This window comes from Carcharhinus amblyrhynchos, unplaced genomic scaffold (genome assembly GCF_965287045.1).
Source record: "Carcharhinus amblyrhynchos unplaced genomic scaffold, sCarAmb.v2.hapA scaffold_550, whole genome shotgun sequence".
In the NCBI taxonomy this organism is placed as follows: Eukaryota; Metazoa; Chordata; class Chondrichthyes; order Carcharhiniformes; family Carcharhinidae; genus Carcharhinus; species Carcharhinus amblyrhynchos.
In genome coordinates, this window is record NW_027650290.1 from 62,186 (window position 1) to 83,194 (window position 21,009).

The 21,009-nt window shown below is 48.2% G+C and overlaps 1 protein-coding gene across 1 annotated transcript in view; it reads right to left on the bottom strand.

The window, feature by feature from the left end:
- Positions 1-21,009, bottom strand: part of LOC145339588 (E3 ubiquitin-protein ligase RNF220-like) — a 41,241-nt gene that overhangs the window by 11,771 nt on the left and 8,461 nt on the right. Inside the window, exons 3-7 of the mRNA XM_080184084.1 lie at positions 14,143-14,269; positions 11,091-11,127; positions 8,275-8,358; positions 5,216-5,258; positions 405-451 (exon numbers count right to left, since the gene is read on the bottom strand). Coding sequence (XP_080040210.1) covers positions 405-451; positions 5,216-5,258; positions 8,275-8,358; positions 11,091-11,127; positions 14,143-14,269 — 338 coding nt within the window. The remainder of the gene's footprint in view (positions 1-404; positions 452-5,215; positions 5,259-8,274; positions 8,359-11,090; positions 11,128-14,142; positions 14,270-21,009) is intronic.

The following is a 21,009-nucleotide window of genomic DNA, read 5'->3' on the forward strand; positions in this document are numbered from 1 at the left end:
CAGGCCCGTCCTAATCCTGGATCTGTTTCCCCAAGTCTGGATGGTATTGTCCTGTGATACCTATAGCCTTGCCGTAGACAACAAAATTGTGAGCCAACATAAATAATTGGGGCCGAATGGCTAACAAGACCTTGACCGACCTGGTGTTGGACTGTGGCAAAATTGTGCCTCATCGTGTGCGGGGCAAGAGAAACACTGCTAGACAGAGTGTATGTCAGAAAGAGGAGTGTGATCAAGATCTCCAGCCTCCTGCCCACTGCCCACCCCCTACCGCACCCCACATCCCCAACGTCATGTCTCCCTCTCCTCAGGCCCAGGAAGTTGAAATTGGGCCTTGTGTTTCTCCATGTGTGCAAAGTCTCCCCTGCCTTCCTCCCTCCTTCAGGAAGCTCAATCACGCCTACCTGATCTTCATCCAAAGGCCTGATCCGCTTACACCTCTTGGCCCTGGCTGGAAGATAAAGAGAGGAGAATGAGAGCTCGCTGGTGACTCTGAGGTGAATGAGACTGTTCCCTATCCTAAATTACAACCTAATCTATACGTGGCACCTGCGCGGAAGAATCAAAGAACAACTACAGTGCAGAAGGAGGCCATTCGGCCCATCAATCCAGCACCGACAACAATCCCACATGGACCCTAGTCCTGTAACCTCATGTATTTACCCTGCTAATCTCCCTGATACTTAGCGGCAATTTAGCATGGCCAATCCAGCTAACCTGTACATCTTTGTACACTAAGGGGTAATTTAGCATGGCCAATCTACCTAACCTGTACATCTTTGTACACTAAGGGGTAATTTAGCATGGCCAATCCAGCTAACCTGTACATCTTTGTACACTAAGGGGTAATTTAGCATGGCCAATCCACCTAACCTGCACATCTTTGGACGCTAAGAGGCAATTTAACATGGTCGATCCACATAATCTGCATAATTTTGGCACATGCAAGGAAACTGGAGCACCCGGAGGAAACCCACACAGACACAGGGAGAACGTGCAGAGTCCGCACAGACAGTGACCCAAGGCCGGAATTGAATCCGGGTGCCTGGCGCTGTGAGGCAGTAGCACTAACTACTGTGCCACTCCACTGATGTCTGCCAGCCATAGCTCACACTTCTATTACTTCGGATGGACAACTTTAGTGGAGGTTTGTGAAATGTGGGTGAATTTGCGGTCAGGATTGTAGAACGTTGTCGGCTCCCCCCGATATCGGGGACTTCCAACAAAGGTAGTCCATCCCTAAGCTCAACAGTTACATACAGTATTCTGCCCGAGATCCCAGGGACAACTGGCAGGCTCCCACCACCCCATCTCACGTGTGAACACGTCATCATATTTCCTCACGACCATTCAGTCTACAAGGACAAGCGTTTAACAAGGGTAGGCCAGAGTGCATGATAACTGAGTACTCTGTCGATCGTGGTAGCTCAGGGCTAGATACTGTAAGGTAGGAGGTACAAACTGGAATGAGGTAAGCAGGGGTTGCGGCCACCAGAGGTTTTGGAAAGGGTGGATTTTGAATTCAATGCACTAGGGGGCGATGTTGCCCTCTTTTTGGATCAGAAGTTGCTGCCTCGAGTGAAACCATTTCCCAAGAAATATAGCCTATTGCTCTCGATTCCACTCCCCCTCCACCGTGCCATCAATGGAGATAGCCAGGCTTCCAGGGAGACCAGCTTCTGATTAGTAATTTCAATGCAATGAACACATCCTAACTTCAGAAAACTGAGAGGGTGGCACAGTGGTTAGCACTGCTGCCTCGCAGCACCAGGGACCCAGGTTCAACTCCCAGCTTGGGTCGTTATCTGTGTGGACTTTGCACGCTCTCCCCATGTCTGCGTGGGTTTCCTCCGGGTGCTCCAGTTTCCTCCCACACCCCCAAAGATGTGTGGGTTAGATCGACTGGCCATGCTAAGTTGCATCTTAGAATCAGGGGGATTAGCTAGGATAAAGGTGTGGGGATAGGGCCCGGGTGGGAATGTTGTCAGTGCAGACTTGATGGGCTGAATGGCCTCCTTCTGCACTGTAGGGATTCTATGATTCTATGATCTTTGAAGGCTAAAGGTCAATTTAGCATGGCCAAGCCACGGTAACCTACACATCTTTGGACACTAATGTAAGTCTACTTGATACACTAATAAATAAACTTTAAAACTAATGGGTAGTTTAGCAATGGCTAATCCACCTAACCCATACATCTTTGGACTGTGAGAAGAAACCAGAGCAAAACCCACGCAGACACAGGGAAAATGTGCAAACTCCACACAGTCAGTGACCCGAGGCCGGAATCGAACCCGGGTCCCTGTGAGGCAGCAGTGCTAACCACTGTGCCATGTGCTGTCCACACCAATGAACAAGGAACACTTCCTTTTTGTACATTTTGTGTTTTATGGGTCCATTTAGAAGGAATGGAATTCCTCTTTAATTGTGTCCTGTCGTGAAGACGACTTTCATTCATATAGCACCTTAAAGCTAAAGTTTATTTAATGGTCACAAGTAAGGCTTATGTTAACACTGCAATGAAGTTACTGTGAAATTCCCCTAGTCGCCTGTTCAGATACACCGAGGGAGATTTTAGCACGGCCAGCGCACCCAGTCAGCACGTCTTTCAGACTGTGGGAGGAAACTGGAGCCCCTGGAGGAAACCCATGCAGACATGGGGAGAATGTGCAAACTCCACTCAGACAATGACCCAGGCCAGGAATCGAACCCAGGCCCCCGGTACGGTGAAACAGCAATGCTAACCACTGTGCCACCGTCCACCCCTAAAAATATTCAGTGTAACCTCATTGACTTCTATCAAGTGCAGGACTGCCAATGATACGCTTGACCTTAGCCCAAAGGCCGAGTAGTGAGGACCTGAAGGCATCCCATAATGTTTTACATTCGATGAATCACTATTAAAGTGTTGTCATTATTCTAATGTAGGAAACACAATGTAGGGTGGCATGGTGGCACGGTGGTTAGCACTGCTGCTTCACAGCACCAGGGACCTGGGTTCATTTCCCAGATTAGGTCACTGTCGGAGTGGAGTCTGCACATTCTCCCCGTGCCTGTGTGGGTTTCCTCCGGGTGCTCCAGTTTCCTCCCACAGTCCAAAGATATGCAGGTTAGGTGGATTGGCCATGCTAAGTTGCCCATTAGTTTTAAAGTTCATTTATTAGTGTCACAAGTAGGCTTACATTAACACTGCAATGAAGCTACTGTGAAAATCTCTGGGTCACCACACTCCAGTGCCTGTTCGGGTACACTGAGGGAGAATTTAGCACAGCCAATACACCCTAACCAGCGTGTCTTTCAGACTGTGAGAGGAAACTGGAGCACCCGGAGGGTATCTACACCGACATGGGGAGAACGTGCAGACTCCACACAGACAGAGACCCAAGGCGGGAATCGAACCCAGGTCTCTGGCACTATGAGGCAGCAGTACTAACCACTGTGCCACCGTGCCACCCCATTAATGTCCAAAGATGTGCAGGCTAGGTGGATTGGCCATGCTAAATTACACATTAATGTCTCAAGAATGGTCGGTTAGGTGGATTGGCCATGCTAAATTACGCCATTAGTGTCTCAATATTGATAGGTTGGATGGGTTTGGCCATGCTGTATTGGCCCTTAGTGTCAAGGTTACGGGGATGAGGCCTGGTTGGGATTGTTGTCAGTACAGGCCCGATGGGCAGAATGACCTCTTTCTGCACTGTCGGGGTTCTATGGGATTCTGTAAGGAGAATAGAACTTCCACCTTCAAACATACCCAAGCACTGTGTGAGGAGGCTGTACGTTACTATTCGTACCATGACATTTTACAGTGAAGAATATTATCCAGGGTCCAATCTTATCTTTATGAAGACCCATGGATTGTTTAGCCTTACATTTGTCTCCCAGGCATGCATTAAAATAATCAGATCACTGGAGTCTGGGTCAGAAAGGGGACAGCACCAATTTCCGATGTGTTATTTGGAACTAATGGTCTAATATTTCTTCTAAATTTGAGGTCAAGTTGGCGTCTTGGCTCCTGTAAAACCTTTTGCGAGGAATATTGAAGAAAAAATACAGGTGGTGGCTGATTGAATCGCGTGTTTTTGCAGAGAGACAGACGGAGTTACACACAGAGATAATAAGTGGTACAATCTGCCTCTCTGCTCAATAATCCTTCATACAGGAAAATCTTTGAACTGCAGCAGACTGAGCTGGGATGTTATCCCATTTCATAGCCGCCAGTTCCAATTGCAGGAGCCGCAATGAGTTTCTGCTCAAACAGCTGATCTTCAACTTAATCCCCCAGCTCCCCCGTGTATTTGCACGCAGGGTTAATAAAGTTTCACTGATGGAATTATTTTAATTTAAGCATTGATTTCACATTGGAGTGTGGGGGAGAGCTGTCAGTGACGGGGTTAGTGGCAGTGGGATTTGAACTCATGTCCTCACACTAAGGTTTTATGAATAACCCTGTGTCCTCCTAGCAGGAAGTGTCCCAGTGCTAATCACATTATCTTGTCAAGCTGTCAAACAAACCCCTACACTTCCCTGTCAGAGGAAGACAAAGAGTGAATTCACTTTGGTGAATCTGTCCACTAGCGAAACTTTACTTTCTCAGGTGGCTAAGGAAATTCAGAATGTCCGCTACGACTCTCACCAATTTTTACAGATTCAACATAGAAAGCATCCTGTCCGGTTGTATCACAGCTTGGATTGGCTCCTGCTCTGACCAAGACCACAAGAAACTACAAAGGATTGTGAATGTAGCCCAGTCCATCACTCAAACCAGCCTCTCATCCATTGACTCTGTCTACACTTCCCGCTGCCTTGGAAAAGCAGCCAGCATAATCAAGGACGCCACACACCCCGGATATTCTCTTTCCGCCTTCTTCCGTTGGGAAAAAGATACAAAAGCCTGAGGTCACGTACCAATCAACTCAAGAGCAGCTTCTTCCCTGCTGCTGTCAGACTTTTGAATGGACCTTCCATATATTAAGCTGATCTTTCTCTACACCCTAGCTATGATTGTAACACTCTCTCCTTTCCTTCTCCCCTATGTGCTCTATGAACAGTATGCTTTGTCTGTACAGCGTGCGAGAAACGATGCTTTTCACTGTATCCCAATTCATGTGGCAATAATAAATCGAATCAAAATGTGTATATATATATAGACATATGCGCATGTCTGTTGCCCTGGTTTTGACCTTCCATCTTGTCCCTCAGTGTAAAGACTCACCGTTCCGACGGCCCTCTCTGTTAATCTTTACTTGTTGCAGAGTCTGTGGACAAACAGAAGTTGTTATAGTTGATTATTTACACAGAAACGTAGAAGATAGAAGCAGGAGGAGGCCAGTCAGCCCATCGAGCTTGCTCCGCCATTCATCACGATCATGGCTGATCATCCGACTCAATAGTTTAATCCTGCTTTCTCCCCATAACCTTGGATCCCATTCACCTCAAAAAGGTATATCCAGCTGCATCTTGAATACATTCAATGTTTTGGCATCAACTACTTCCTGTGGGAATGAATTCCACAGACTCACCGGGTGAAGAAATGTCTCCTCAGCTCCGTCCTAAATGGTCTACCCCGAATCCTCAGACTGTGACCCCCTGGTTCTGGACTCCCCCACCATCAGGAACATCCTCCCTGCCTCTACCCTGTCTAGTCCTGTTAGAATTTTATAAGTCTCTATGAGATCCCCCCCTCATTCGTCTGAATTCCAGTGAAAACAATCCGAACCTCGTCAATCTCTCCTCGTACATCAGTCCCGAAATCCCCGGAATCAGCCTGGTAAACCTTCACTGCACTCCCTCGAGAACAAGAACATCCTTCCTCAGAAAAGGAGACCAGAACTGCACACAAAATTCTGAGTGTGGCCTCACCAAGGCCCTGGATAATTACAACACCATAATCCCTGCTTCTGTATTTGAAACAGCATCTCTGCACCCACAGCTGGAAGCTACTTCAGAGTAACTTAGAGGCAGCATAAATAGACATAGTGAATAGCAAAGTGGGAATGTCTCTGGGCTAGAAACCCAGAATAATCCTCTTGAGTCACAAGTTCAAATCCCATCACCACTGATGGAGGAATTTAAATTCAGGTAATTAATAAACCGGGATAGAATATTTTTTACTCAATCATAGGACAGGGTGTCGCTGGCTGGGCCAGTATTTATTACCCAACCCAAATTGCCCCTTGAGAAGGTGGTGGTGAGCTGCCTTCTTGAATCGCTGCAGTCCCCGTGCTGTGGGTTGACCCACTGTGCTGTTAGAGAGGGGATTCCAGGATTCACCCAGCCACAGTGAAGGAACAGCCGATATATTTCCAATTCGGGATAGTGAGTGGCTTAGAGGGGAACTTGCAGGTGGTGGTGTCCCCCATGTATCTGCTGCCCTTGTCCTTCTAGATGGAAGTGGCCATGGGTTTGGAAGGTGCTGTCTAAGGAGCCTTGGTGAGTTGCTGCAGTGCATCTAGTAGATGGTACACACGGCTGCTACTGAGTGTCAGTGGCAGAGGGACTGAATGTCGTGGATGTGATGCCAATCACAGGGCTGCTTTGTCCTGGATGGTGTCGAGCTTCGGCTAGTGTTGGAGCTGCTCCCATCCAGGCAAACCCGTCACACTGTCTGGGTGGAGTCTGCACATTCTCCCCATGTCTGTGTGGGTTTCCTCCGGGTGCTCCGGTTTCCTCCCACGTCCAAAGATGTGCGGTTAGGTGCATTGGCCATGCTAAATTGCCCCTTAATGTCAGGGTAAATATGTGGGGTCGCGGGAATAGGGCCTGGATGGGATTGTGGTCGACACAGACTCGATGGGCTGAATGGCCTCCTTCTGCACTACTGGGATTCTATGATACTAACACTTAATACTAATCGTATTAATGATGGTGACTGAATTGGGATAAGGGCCCATCTGGTTTGCTCACGGCCTCCTGAGGAGGATTCTCTGACCCACATGTGACTCCTGACCCCAGCCATGCAGTGCCCCCCTCCCAAATCCACAGCGAACCACTCGGTCATGTACAGCTCACCACTCAAGGGCAATTAGGAATGGACGTTAAATGCTGGCCTCATCAGCGACACTCACATTCCAACAACGAATAAAAGAAAATATAATAATGTTAATCACGGATTTGTTTCCCTGCTTGATCTTTTGCAATGGGATTGTTGAAGCTTTTGAAGCTCTATGCTGCCGTGTTACAGCGAGAGGGTGGCAGCCAAAACTGATGCCACAAAGAGATTGTGAAGGGAGTGGGGGGAACTTTCACCATTTCCAGTGGCTGGGAAGGTCGTGGGGGGAGAAGGGGAGAGGGGGGGGGGCAATCAAACAGCAGAGCCAAAATGGCATTTACACATTGAGATAACGTCTCCTCCCCCACCAATGAAATAAAGCTTTAGAGTTTATTCATTAGTGTCACAAGTCAGCTTACATTAACACTGCAATGAAGTTACTGTGAAAATCCCCTAGTCGCCACACTCCGGTGCCTGTTCAGGTACACTGAGAGAAAATTAGCACCGCCAGTCCACCTAACCAACACGTCTTTCAGACTGTGGGAGGAAACCCACGCAGACACGGGGAGAACGTGCAAATTCCACACACACTGACCAAGCCGGGAATCGAACCCGGGTCCCTGGCGCTGTGAGGCACCACTGTGCCACGATGCCGCCCCCTAATGGGGTTCCCACCATAAAAAGTTAAGAATGCCATTGCCATGCATTTTTTAAAATTTTTTATTAGTGTCACAAGTAAGCTGACATTAACACTGCAAAGAAGTTACTGTGAAAATTTCAATGACGTGACGTAGAAACTAGAAGCAGGAGGAGGCCATTTGGCCCTTCAAGTCTGCTCCACCATTCATTTTGATCATGGCTGATCATCAAATTCAATATCCTGATCCCCCCTTCCCCTCCCCCCCATATCCCTTGATCCCTTTAGCCCCAAGAGCTATATCTAATTTCTTCTTGAAATCACACAAGGTTTTGGCCTCAACTACTTCCTGTGGGAGTGAATTCCACACATTACCACTCTGCGGGAGATGAAATTGGGTCCTCCCACTGTATCATCCTCTCCACGTAACGAGTTCCCCTTCCAACAGGTTGGGAACTTGACAAAGAGGACCCACCACTGTAAGTATAACTCCCAGACGGCAGAGGGTCATGCCCAAGCACTGCCCTGGCATTTCCTCTGGCACTGCCCCTTATTACCAAGGAAATACAGTCGACATTCTGCAGCAAGACAGATGGGACTAAGGCAATCTCACAACCACGTGACACGTCACTCAACACGGTTTCACCTGTTGTCTTTCCAGATGGTGGCCATCGTCTGTAGATACGGGTGACCCACTGGGAGATTCCACTTCTTTCTTAATGGAAGGACTCTGGGGAAAGATAAGAAGCATTAATACAGATAGTGAAGACAACAGGAATGCGAGGGTCACAGTGTATGTCTCATGTGTAGGTTAATCACAGGGAGGTCAGACTGGCCCAGTTTCGGAATCAGTAAGGATTTTGCCTTTCCTTAGCAAAGGGTGGCACAGTGGTTGGCACTGCTGCTTAACAGCACCAGGGACCTGGGTTCAACTCCCGACTTGGGTCACTGTCTGTGTGGAGCCTGCATGTTCTCCCCATGTCTGCATAGGTTTCCTCCGGGTGCTCCAGTTTCCTCCCACAGTCAGAAAGACGTGCTGGTTAGGGTGCATTGGCCATGCTAAGTTCTCCCTCGGTGTACCTGAACAGGCGCTGGAGTGTGGCAACCAGGGGATTAGCACAGTAACTTCATTGCAGTGTTAATGTAAATTAACTTTAAACTTTTTCCCTGGAGTGTAGGAGGATGAGGGGTGACCTTATAGAGGTTTTTAAAATCATGAGGGGTATAGATAAGGTGAATAGCCAAGGTCTTTTCCCCAGGGTAGGGGGAGTCCAAAACGAGAGGGTGTAGGTTAAGATGAGAGGGGAAAGATTTCAAAGAGACCCGAGGGATAACTTTTTCACACAGAGGGTGGTGTATGGAATGAGGTGCCAGACAAGGTGGTAGAGGCGGGTACAATTACATTTAAAAGATATTTGGACAGGTACATGGATGGGAAAGGTTTAAGGACAAGAACAAAGAAAAGTATAGTACAAGAACAGGCCCTTCAGCCCTCCAAGCCTGTGCCAATCATAATGCCCTAACTGAACTAAAAAAGACTTCTGGCCTTAGTTGATCTGTATCCCTCTACTTCCATCCAGATACCTTTTAAATATCGCTAATGTTCCTGCTTCCACCACCTCCTCTGGCAGCACATTCCAGACACCCACCCCTCTGGGTGAAAAACCTCCCCCGCACATCTCCCTTAAACTCTCCCCCTCTCACCTTGAGCCTGTGCCCCCTTGTAATTGACACTTTCACCCTGGGGAAAAAGTCTCTAACTCTCCATCCTGTCCACGCCTCTCATAATTATGTAGACCTCTATCAGGTCTCCCCTCAGCCTCTGTCACTCCAGTGAAAACAATCCTAGTTTATCCAACCTCTCCTCATGGCCAACACCCGCGAGACCAGGCAACATCCTGGTGAACCTTCTCTGCACTCTCTCTAAAATTTCCACATCCTTCTGGTAGTGCGGTGACCAGAACTGCACAGAATACGCCAAATGCGGCCTAACCATGGTTTTATATCGCTGCAACATGATTTCCCAACTCTTGTACTCAAAGCCCTGGTTGATGAAGGCAAGCATGCCATGTGCCTTCTTAATCACCTTGCCCCCCCCACCCCCATGTTGCCACTTTTAGGGAGCTGTACGCCCAGATCCCTCTGCATGTTAATGTTCCTAAGTGTTCTGCCATTTACAGTATAATTCACACCTAAATCTGATCCTCCAAAATGCATCACCTTGCGTTTGTCTGGATTAAATTCCATTTCCCATTTTTATATGAGCCAAACACAGGTAAATGGGATTAGTTCAGTTTAAGAAACCTGGTTGGCATGGACCAGTTGGGCCAAAGGGCCTGTTTCCATGCTGTTTATCTCTAAGATCCTATGACTAGGTCCAAAACCTGGCCCCTGCTTCATATACATTTAAGGCATGGCTGTCAGTGGGTGGACTGGCAGCAGACACTGGCACGTGGGCATTAGTTCAGGAATCTGTGTCCACAATTGGAAGCGCAGAAACCTGGACGTAGGCAAGCTTAATCCCATCTCTGTCCCGTGCTCTACCCATTGGGGCAGCCACCTTGACATTGAGTTCAATAATGTTCTAATTACACACTGAGAACTTCATTCTTTGATCTTAGGCAATGACGAGACAGAGGACAGGAATGAGATAGAGAATCTGGTGAACTGGTACGGCAACAATAATCTCTCCCTCAATGTCAACAAAACGAAGGAGACTGTCATCGACTTCAGGAAGCGTACTGGAGGTCATGCATCTGTCTACATCAAAGGGGACGAAGTAGAAATGGTCGAAAGCTTCATGTTTTTAGATGTCCAGATCACCAATGACTTGTCCTGGTCCCCCCATGCTGACACTATAGTTAAGAAAGCCCACCAACACCTCTACTTTCTCAGAAGACGAAGGAAATTTGGCATGTCCGCTATGACTTTCACCAACTTTTATAGATTCACCATAGGAAACATTCTTTCTGGTTGTATCGCAGCTTGGTATGGCTCCTGCTCTGCCCAAGATCGCAAGGAAATACAAAAGATCGTGAATGTAGCCCAACCCATCACTCAAACCAGCCTCCCATCCATTGACTCCGTCTACACTTCCCACTGCCTGGGCAAAGCAGCCAGCATAATTAAAGACCCCATGCACCCCGGACATTCTCTCTTCCACCTTCTTCCATCAGGGAAAAGGTACAAAAGTCTGAGGTCACGTACCAACCAACACAAGAACAGCTTCTCCCCTGCTGCTGTCAGACTTTTGGATGGACCTACCTCACATTAAGTTGATCTTCCTCCATTCTCTAGCTATGACTGTAACACTACATTCTGCACCCCCTGCTTTCCTTCTCTATGAACAGTCCGTATAACACGCTACCTTTCACTGAAACAATACTTTTCACTGTATACTAATACATGTGACAATAATAAATCAAAGCAAATCAAAAAACAGAAAGATGTGCCATCAATTACCTGTGTCAGTTGTAAAGTTGCACTTTCCGCCTCACAGCTGAAAGAAAGGAACAAAAGTTAGTGTTTGGAGATGTAAATGAGACCATAACTCAATCAATTCAGAGAGAATGAGACACCCCACTGCTTGATTAGGCCGCACAAATCCCAGAAACATCAAACTCCCCCCCTGGAGCCCTGGATTGACCCCTTGACAATTTGCCTGGTCTCCTGGACGACCGCACTCCATTATCCACCAATGGAGAGCACTCCTGGCCATCTTGTCTCACATATACAGGGCAGGACTGGGGAGTGAGAAGATAGAAAAGTAGAATTAGGCCATTTGGCCCTCCGAGCCTGCTCCACCATTCAACATGATCACTGCCAATCCTCTATCTCAATACCATTTGGCATTGGTAAGAGTGCACAGTGGCACAGTGGTGAGCACTGTTGCCTCACAGCACCAGGGACCCAGGTTCGATTTGGGTGATTGTGTGGAGTTTGTACATTCTCCCTGTGTCTGCAAGGGTTTCCTCTGGGTGCTCCAGTTTCCACCCACAGTCTAAAGATGTGCAGGTTAGGTTGATTGGCCATGATAAATTGCCCCTTAGTGTTAGGAGGATTAGGAATATAAATATGAGGAGTTATGAGAATAGGGCCTGGGTGGGATTGTTGTCAGTGCAGGCTCGATGGGCCAAGGGGCCTCCTTCTGCAGTATAAATTCTATGATTCTAACCATATTCCCACACTCTCTCAATATCCCTTGACATCTTTCTCAGCTAGAAATCTATCTATTTTCTTCTTGAGTATATTCAGTGATTATCAAGGCCTCCACAGCTTTCTATGGTCGAGAAATCCACAGAACTGTCACCAGCTAAATGAAGAAATTTCTCTTCTTGATCCTAAATGGTCTACCCCGTATCCTGAGACTTTGATCCCTTGGCCTAGACCCTGTATCCAGTCTGTCCAGGCCTGCCAGAATTCTTATCTTTTTCTATGGGATCTCTTCTGATTCATCAAATTCCAGAGAAGACAGGCCCAGTTGACCCAATCTCTCCTCCTATGACAATCCGGCCACCCCAGGAATCAGGCTGGTGAACATTTGCTGCTCTCCCTCGATCCTTTCTTAGGTAAGGAGGTTAAAACTGTACACAATACTCCAGGTGTGGCCTCACCAAGGCCCTGTACAGCTGCAGTAAAATATCTTGCAATGAAGGCCGATATACCATTTGCCTTCCTAATTACCTGCTGCAACTGCATGCTTACTTTCAGCAACTGGTGTCCAAGGACACCCAGGTCCATTTGTACATCAACATTTCCCAATCTATTAACAGATGCAGCTAATGGTGCATGTTACCCTTTTCCGGATATTCCAGCTTTGTGGCACCAATTGCATTCTAAGGCATGGTTCGCTTGAGGATGAGGAGAATTTCAGGGTAGATATTCTTCAAGGATCTGTTCATGGGTGGCACAGCGGTTAGCACTGCTGCCTCACAGTCCCAGAGACCCAGGTTCGATTCTGATCTTGGGTGACTGTCTGTATGGAGTCTGCATGTTCTCCCCGTGTCTGTGTGGGTTTCCTCCTGGTGCTCCGGTTTCCTCTCAAAGTCAAAGGATGTGAAAGTAAGGGGACATGTTAACTTGCCCCTTAGTCTCCAAAAATGTGTAGGTTAGGTGGATTGACCAGGCTAAATTGCTCCTTAGTGTCCCAAAGATGTGCAGGCTAGGTAGATTGGCCATGCTAAATTGTCCTTTAGTGTCCCAACAGTGTGCAGGTTAGGTGGATTGGCTATGGTAAATTGTCCCTTAGTGTCCCAAAAGTGTGCAGGTTAGGTGGATTGGCCATGGTAAATTGTCCTTTAGTGTCCCAACAGTGTGCAGGTTAGGTGGATTGGCTATGGTAAATTGTCCCTTAGTGTCCCAAAGGCGTGCAGGTTAGGTGGATTGGCTATGTTAACTTGCCCCTTAGTCTCCAAAGATATGGAGGTAAGGTGGATTGGCCATGGTAAGTTCCCCTTAGTGTACCAAAGATGTGTGGGTTAGGTGAATTGGCCGTGTAAAATTGCCCTTTGGTGTTCCAAAGATGTGTAGGTCTACACAGACAGTGACCCAAGCCAGGAATCGAACCCGGGTCACTGGCGCTGTGAGCCAGTGTGGGAGCTGGAAGATTTTGAGGAAGAGCATTGCACTCGCAATTGATGTAAACAATTTCATAATTCCTGGGAAGTCATTCCTTCCCAAATATAACTCAGCCTCCCACTTTATTAATGGTGGAAATCCAAATGTATAAGCTGTAAACGCGACTCACTGTAAAATCTACACAAATAATGTCCTTTTTCCATTGGTGCCCTGGCTATTGGTAAATGAGCTACAGACAGTGTCACCCACAAATAATTACCTATTCACATTCAGATTCATCATACAGATCCCAGTCACTTGAGAAATACAGAGGGGGTAATCTTAATGACTCCACTCCCTCCCCTACTGGCAAGAATCACATTTGGGATCTTTTTTCTCTAAGTGCCTTACGATTGCGTCTGGAAGCTCACCCAAAGATTTGATGCAATCCCCTTCCATTTTTACATTCATTCAACACTTAGAATTTTTTCGGTGAGGTTGTCCTCACCCCCCCCACCTCACCCCACCTCAAAGAGTTCCAAACTGAGGCCCAATCCTCTCTCAAATTCATATCTCTTGCACCAGCAAAGGTAGAACATTTTCAGCAGGGACATGGGGTGGTGAGACTGACGGTTACTGGTTTGTGTTTCTGACGATGTGGGAGGCAGAGGGGGAAAGCAGAAAGGGGTGGAGCAGCAGAATGAATGTCCCCCCCAACTTGTTCCCCTAGTAAGAAGTCTCGCAACATCAGATTAAAGTCCAACAGGTTTATTTGGAATCACGAGCTTTCGGAGCGCTGCCCCTTCGTCAGGTGAGCGATGAAGGAGCAGCGCGATTCCAAATAGAGCAGTTGGACTTTAACCTGGTGTTGTGAGATTTCTAACTGTGCCCACCCCAGTCCAACGCCAGCATCTCCACCTTACGGCTCTCACCCACACTTGTTCCCCCTGACACAGACCTGGGGCTGAGTGCCATCAATCTCTCCAATTCATGCTTCAGGTGTTGCTGGAGATCTCCTCGAGTTAACTCCTCCTGGCACAGGGGGCAGCGCGGGAGTGTTGAGCAGTCGTGGGCGGTCTTAACATCTACAAGAAGATTCACAAACAGCCATCACATCGCAAAGTCCGTCCTTCCAATCATGTCAGTTTAGTTCAGATACAGCACTCCTCTCTGAGTCAGTACAGTGTGGGTTGAGTCTATAACCTCTGCTAACCTTCCACTGCAGTGCTGACGGAGGGTATTTATTTATTAGTGTCACAAGTAAGCTTACATTAACACTGTAATGAAGTTACTGTGAAAATCCCTTAGTTGCCACACTCCGGCACCTGTTCGGGTACACTGGGGGAGAATTTAACATGGCCAATCCACCTAAACATTGCATCTTTCGGACTGTGGGAGGAAACCGGAGCACCTGGAGAAAACCCACGCAGACACAGGGAGAATGTGCAGATTCCACACAGACAGTGACCCGAGCTGGGAATCGAACCGGGTCCCTGGTGCTGTGAGGCAGTATTGCTGACCACTGTGCCACCGGCTGCTTGTTCCCTCAATCCAGATGTTAAACTGAGGCACCATCTGCCTGTAAATCCACATGCCATTTCGCTAGGTGCAAGAGAAAGGCAATATGTTGTTGTTGTAATCGCACGTAGGCATTAGGAGCAGGAGTAGGCCGTTCAGCCCCTCAAGCCTGCTCCGCCATTCAATAAGCCCATGAGGTGGTTGTGGCCTCAAACTCCACTTTCACCCGATAACCTTTGACCTCCGTGTTAGTCAAGAATCTATCCACCTCCTGAAAAATATTTATTGCCCCATAAGAACATAAGAAATAGAAGCAGGAGTAGGCCATCTGGCCCTTCGAGCCTGCCCCGCCATTCAATAAGATCATGGCTGATCTGAAGTGGATCAGTTCCACTTTCCCACTTTCTCCTCATAACCCTTAATTCCCTTGTCTGTCAAAAACCTATCTACCCGTGACTTAAATATATTTAGCGAGGTAGCCTCCACCGCTTCAATGGGCAGAGGATTCCAGAGATTCACCACCCTTTGAGTGAAGAAGTTCCTCCTCAACTCCGTTTTAAACTGCGCCCCCCCCCCCTTTATCTTGAGGCTGCGCCCCCTAGTCCTGCTATCCCTTCTGAGCAGCTGCTTTACCGAGGCAGTGGGAAGTGTAGACGGAGTCAATGGATGGGAGGCTGGTTTGCGCGATGGATTGGGCTACATTCACAACCTTTTGTAGTTCCTTGCGCAGATGTGCAGATGAGGTTGATTGGTCATGCTAAATTGCCCCTTAGTGTCCCAGGTTACATAGGTTCGAGGGATTAGCGGGGTGAATATGTGGGGTTACGGGAATAAGGGACTGGATGGGATTGCTGCTGGTGCAGACTCGATGGGCTGAGTGGTCTCCCTCCGCATTGTAGGGATTGTATGATCCACGTACAAGAGGGTGGATGAATCCGGCGATAGCCAGTGTCAACCCTTAGGTTCTGCTGGCATCCCGACCTCATAAAACGATTTGAAAAATGACGAGAGATGAAGGAAGGGATGTCTGTGAGGTGCGGCTGAGTGCCTGTGACAGATCAGCGCACACAGTCTGTCTGTCACTCCTGTGCTGAGAGCGTGCCCCGGACTCCAGTTGATTTCTTTGCTTCGACAAACATTGCAGCGCGGGAGCCACAATTTGATGATTGTTTAGAGAGCAGGGCCCCGCTCGGAGCTGGGAACTGGGCAGCTTGACTCTTGGTTGATCTATCGAGAGCATCTGTTCACACAAGCAACGCTGTTGTAAACCGCCATTCAGCTCAATAAACAGCGGCCCACCTCCCAGGCTCCTGGGAAAAGACAAACCTGAGCGATTATCAGGTCATTATCCACACGGTGACCCACACAGAGCGGGGGCGGAGGGGGGGTGGTGGTGAGGCTTGTGTCAAACCACCAGGCCTCAAGGGGTGTTAGCAACCGCAAACAAATCTGTTAACGGTTTCCCTCAGTCCTGAATATTTATTATTTGATTTTAACCTCGACAGGAGGCTCCTTTTTAACCCTTACGTTGTCTCTCAGCAGTGTCCGCTTCCCGTCGTAGGCCTCGCTCGGCCAGGGTTCAGCTCCTCGGCCTAATCCAGCCGCACGGCACATTTTAAAATTAACTTACGGGGTGTGGGCGCCGTTGGTTAGGCCCAGTGTTTATTGCCCATCCTCAATTGCCCCTTGAGAAGGCGGTGGTGAGCCGCCATCTTGAACCCACCGCAGTCCATGTGGGGTAGGTACGCCCACAGTGCTGCTAGGGATGGGGTTGGAGGATTTTGATACCCAGCCACACTGAAGGAACAGCCAATATCTTTTCAAGTCAGAGTGGTGTGTGGTTTGGAGGGGAACCTCAGGGTGTTGGTGCTCCCGCCCCCCCAAATCATAGAATCATAGAACCCTACAGTGCAGTAAGAGGCCCTTCGGCCCATTGAGTCTGCACCAATCACAATCCCAACCAAGCCCTACCCCCATATCCCTACATATTTTACCGCTAATCCCTCTAACCTAAGCATCCTAGTACACTATGGGGCAATTTTAGCATGGCCAATCAACCTAATCTGCACATCTTTGGATTGTGGGAGGAAACCGGAGCACCCGGAGGAAACCCACACAGACACAAGGAGAATGTGCAGACTCCACACAGACAGTGACCCGAGCCAGGAATCGAACCCAGGTCCCTGGCGCTGTGAAGCAGCAGTGCTAACCACTGTGCTACCGTGCCACCCCAAATGTGCTGCCATTGTCCCTGTAGCTGGTAGGGTTGCGGGTTTGGAGTTTTGGTGATTTCCTGCAGTGCACGACGGGAATGGATAATCACACAGCCAGCAGTGTTTGACACATCTCCACCAATTCTGTTGCACGGTAACACATGGTGGGGGTGGGGGGAGTGGGTGGCAGCACTGCTGCATCACAGCACCAGAGACTGAGTTCGATTCTGGCCTCAGATCATTGTCTGTGCAGAGTTTGCACCTTTTCCCTGTGTCTGCGTGGGTTTCCTCTGGATGTTCTGGTTTTCTCCCACATTCCAAAGATGTGCAGGTTAGGTGGATTGGCCATGCTAAATTGCCCCTTAGTGTCCAAAGATGTGCAGGTTAGGGTGGATTGGCCATGCTAAATTGTCCCTTAGTGTCCAAAGATGTGCGGGTTAGGTCAATTGGCTATACTAAATTGCCTCTTAATGTCCAAGGATGTGCAGGTTAGGAGGATGTGCCATGCTAAATTGCCCTTTAGTGTCGGGGGATTAGCAGAGTAAATACATGGGGTTACAGGAATAGGGCCTGGGTAGGATTGTTGTCGGTGCAGACTCGATGGGCCAAACAGCCTCCTTCTGCACTGTAGGGATTCTATGTTTGTCTCCACCGATGCACAGGAAATGAGATTGGAGCTGTCCCCTCACAGTATATTGAAATAAGTGAATGACCAATCACAGAAACTGAATGTAAATATCTCGGTTGGAGAGTGGGGAGCTCTCCTTACATTGACACTTGTGAACGGTGCACATCTTACTGTAAGAGGCTGACTGTCTGCACCTTTCACCAGACGCTGACTACATTGTGAGTCACCTCAGGATCTGGTCAGGGAGCTCCACACAGCTACAGAGAGTCAGGTTGTCTCCATCGGCACAGCTGTGAAGATGGATAACCCGCAGGTTCACTCAGTCGAGTAGCTGACCGGCTGAACCAGCCTGTATTGAAAGTGCAGACAGTGTGAGGGACAGCGAGGTGACATTGGCGAGGATCTCACACATCGATCTCGTTAGGGTGACAGACTATCTGAGGAAGATACCTAAAAACAGAGTGACCTCATGAACCAGAGAGAGAACTGATCCCATACTATACAGCACACAATAAACTCACCTTTCATCAAATACAATCCCTACAGTGCAGAAGGAAGCCATTCAGCCCATCGAGCCTGCACTGACAACAATCCTACCCGGGCTCTATCCACGTAACCGCACATATTTACCCTGTTAATTCCCCTGACTTGGAAAATTTAACATAGCCAATCCACCTAACCCATTCATCTTTGGGCACTAATGGCAATTTAGCATGGCCAATCCATATAACCTGCACATCTTTGGACACTAAGGGGCAATTTGACACCGACCGCAATCCCACCCAAGCCCTATTCCTGTAACCCCACATATTTACTCTGCTAATCCCCCGACACTAGATTAAAGTTTAATGTTGTAAGTTTAAAGTTTTTTAAAATGTATTTATTATTGTCACAAGTAGACTTATATTAACACTGCAATGAAGTTACTGTGAAAATCCCTTAGACGTCACACTCCGGCGTCTGTTCGGATACACTGAGGGAGAATTTAGCACGGCCAATGCACCTAACTAGCACGTCTTTTGGACTGTGGGAGGAAACGGGAGCATCCGGAGGAAACCCACGCAGACATGGGGAGAATGTGCAAATCCACACATTCACCCAAGGCCGGAATTGAACCCCAGGTCCCTGGCGTTGTGAGGCAGCAATGCTAACCACTGTGCTACCGTGCCAATTGTCATCCTATATCCCAGTGGCAGGCGCCTGTGGTTCAGTTATAATCCACACCTCCAGGAAACTGGTAAGAGAGACCACATTTTTGTTTGTTTTGCTGCCAGTGACTGTTTGGATTTGCTGAAGTCAAATTGAAAGAATGCTCACAATGGGCTCGTTTGACAGCAGCCAGGCCTGCTACAATTAAAAACACACACATACAAATCCCACAGCGTCCACCATTCCCCCAAACTCCGCTCCCGAAGTTTGTGGGATCGATCAACCCATCTGCTGTTAAGCTACTGGAATGTCCCAGCAGAGAGAAAGGCACTTGGGGAGGCTTCAGAGAGACAGCTGCTTGCATTACAATCACCAGCCTTTGAAAACATTGCCTTCAATAGGCCACCAGAACCTCTCTCTATTGTCCGTTTGCTTTTCAATGGCCTTAATTAGTCACAGATCATTGACTCCTGCTTAGAGACATGTTAAACCTGTACTATATATGCCCTGGGATTAATCACACAGTGTTGAGTCCTACCACACACACTGTCACTCTCACTCACTCACTCACACACACTCACACTGTCACTCTCACTCACTCACACACACACATTGTTACTCTCATTCACACACATACTGTCACTCTCACACACTGTTACTGTCACACACACTGTCACACGCACTCTCACACTCACTCACTGTCACACCCACATACTCATGCACATATGCACATACTCACACACACAATGTCTCACACTCACACACTGTCTCTCTCTCTCACACGCTGACACACACACACACACACACACACACACACACTCACAGAGACTGTCTCTCACACATACACACTCATGCACGCATCCACTCACACGCACACACCATGTTAGAATCACTACAGCACAGAAGGAGGCCATTCATTCCATCGAATCTGTACTGACAACAATCCCATTCAGGCCCTATCCTCGTAACCCCACATATTTACCCACTAATCCCCCTGACACAAAGAGGCAATTTAGCATGGCCAATTCCCCTAACCAGCATGTCTTTCAGAATGTGGGAGGAAACCAGAGCACCCAAAGGAAACCCATGGAGACATGGGGAGAATGTGCAGCCTCCACACAGACAGTGACCCAAGCGGGAATTGAACACAGGTCCCTGGTGCTGCGAGGCAGCCGTGCTAACCACTGTGCCCACCTGGCTCAGTGTCTCCAAACCACTGCTCTGCCACTTTCAAACACCAACCCCACCCCCTACCCTCTCAGACCCAACATTCACTCCATTTTTATTTGATTAGAGAAGATTCTGTGCTGAGGTCATTTGATTGAGGTGTTCATGAGGTGTCTGTCAGCGCAGACGGGGAGAACCTGTTCCCATTGGCACAAAGGACCAGAACAAGCAGGACACTGACCTCAGGCGCTTGGCTAAAGAATGAGAGGTAATTGAGGTAACTCTTTAATTTAACACAGTGATTGGTACGGAATGCACTGCCTGAGAGCGTGGCAGCGGCAGATTCAATCCTGGCTTTCAAAATGATATTCCACGTTCTCCCCGTGTCTGGGTGGGTTTCCTCCGGGTTTCCTTCCGCTGTCCAAAGGTGTGCAGGTTCAATGATTGGCCATGCTAGATTGCCCCTTAGTGTCCAAAGATGTGTAGGTTAGATGGATTGGCCATGATAAATTGCCCCTTAGTGTCCAAAGATGTGCAGGTTAGGTGGATTGGCCATGATAAATTGCCCCTTAGTGTCCAAAGATGTGTAGGTTAGGTGGATTGGCCATGCTAAATTGCCCCTTAGTGTCCAAAAATATGCAAATTATGTGGAGTGAACACACTAAATTGCCCCTTGGTGAAGTTTATTTATTAGCCGCAAGCAGGCTTACATTAATACTGCACTGAATTTACTGTGAAAATCCCTCGTTGCCACACTCCGGCGCCTGTTTGGCTACACTGTGCCTCCAAACTGAGGGAGAATTTAGCACTGCCAGTTCACCTAACCTGCTCATCTTTGGAGTGTGGGAGGAAATCAGAGCACCCGGAGGAAACCCACGCAGACACAGGGAGAACGTGCAAACTCCACACTGACAGTGATCGAAGGCCAGAATTAAACCCATGTCCCTATCGCTGTGAGGCAGCAATGCTAACCACTGTCCATTGATGTGCAGGTTAGGGTTATTGGCCATGCTAAATTGTCCCTTAGTGTCCTAACTTGAGCAGATTAGAGGGATTGGGCACGGTAAATTGCCCCTTAGTGTCCAAAGATGAGTAGATCAGAAGGATTGGCCATGCTAAATGTGTGGGATTATGGGGCAGGGAGAGGGCC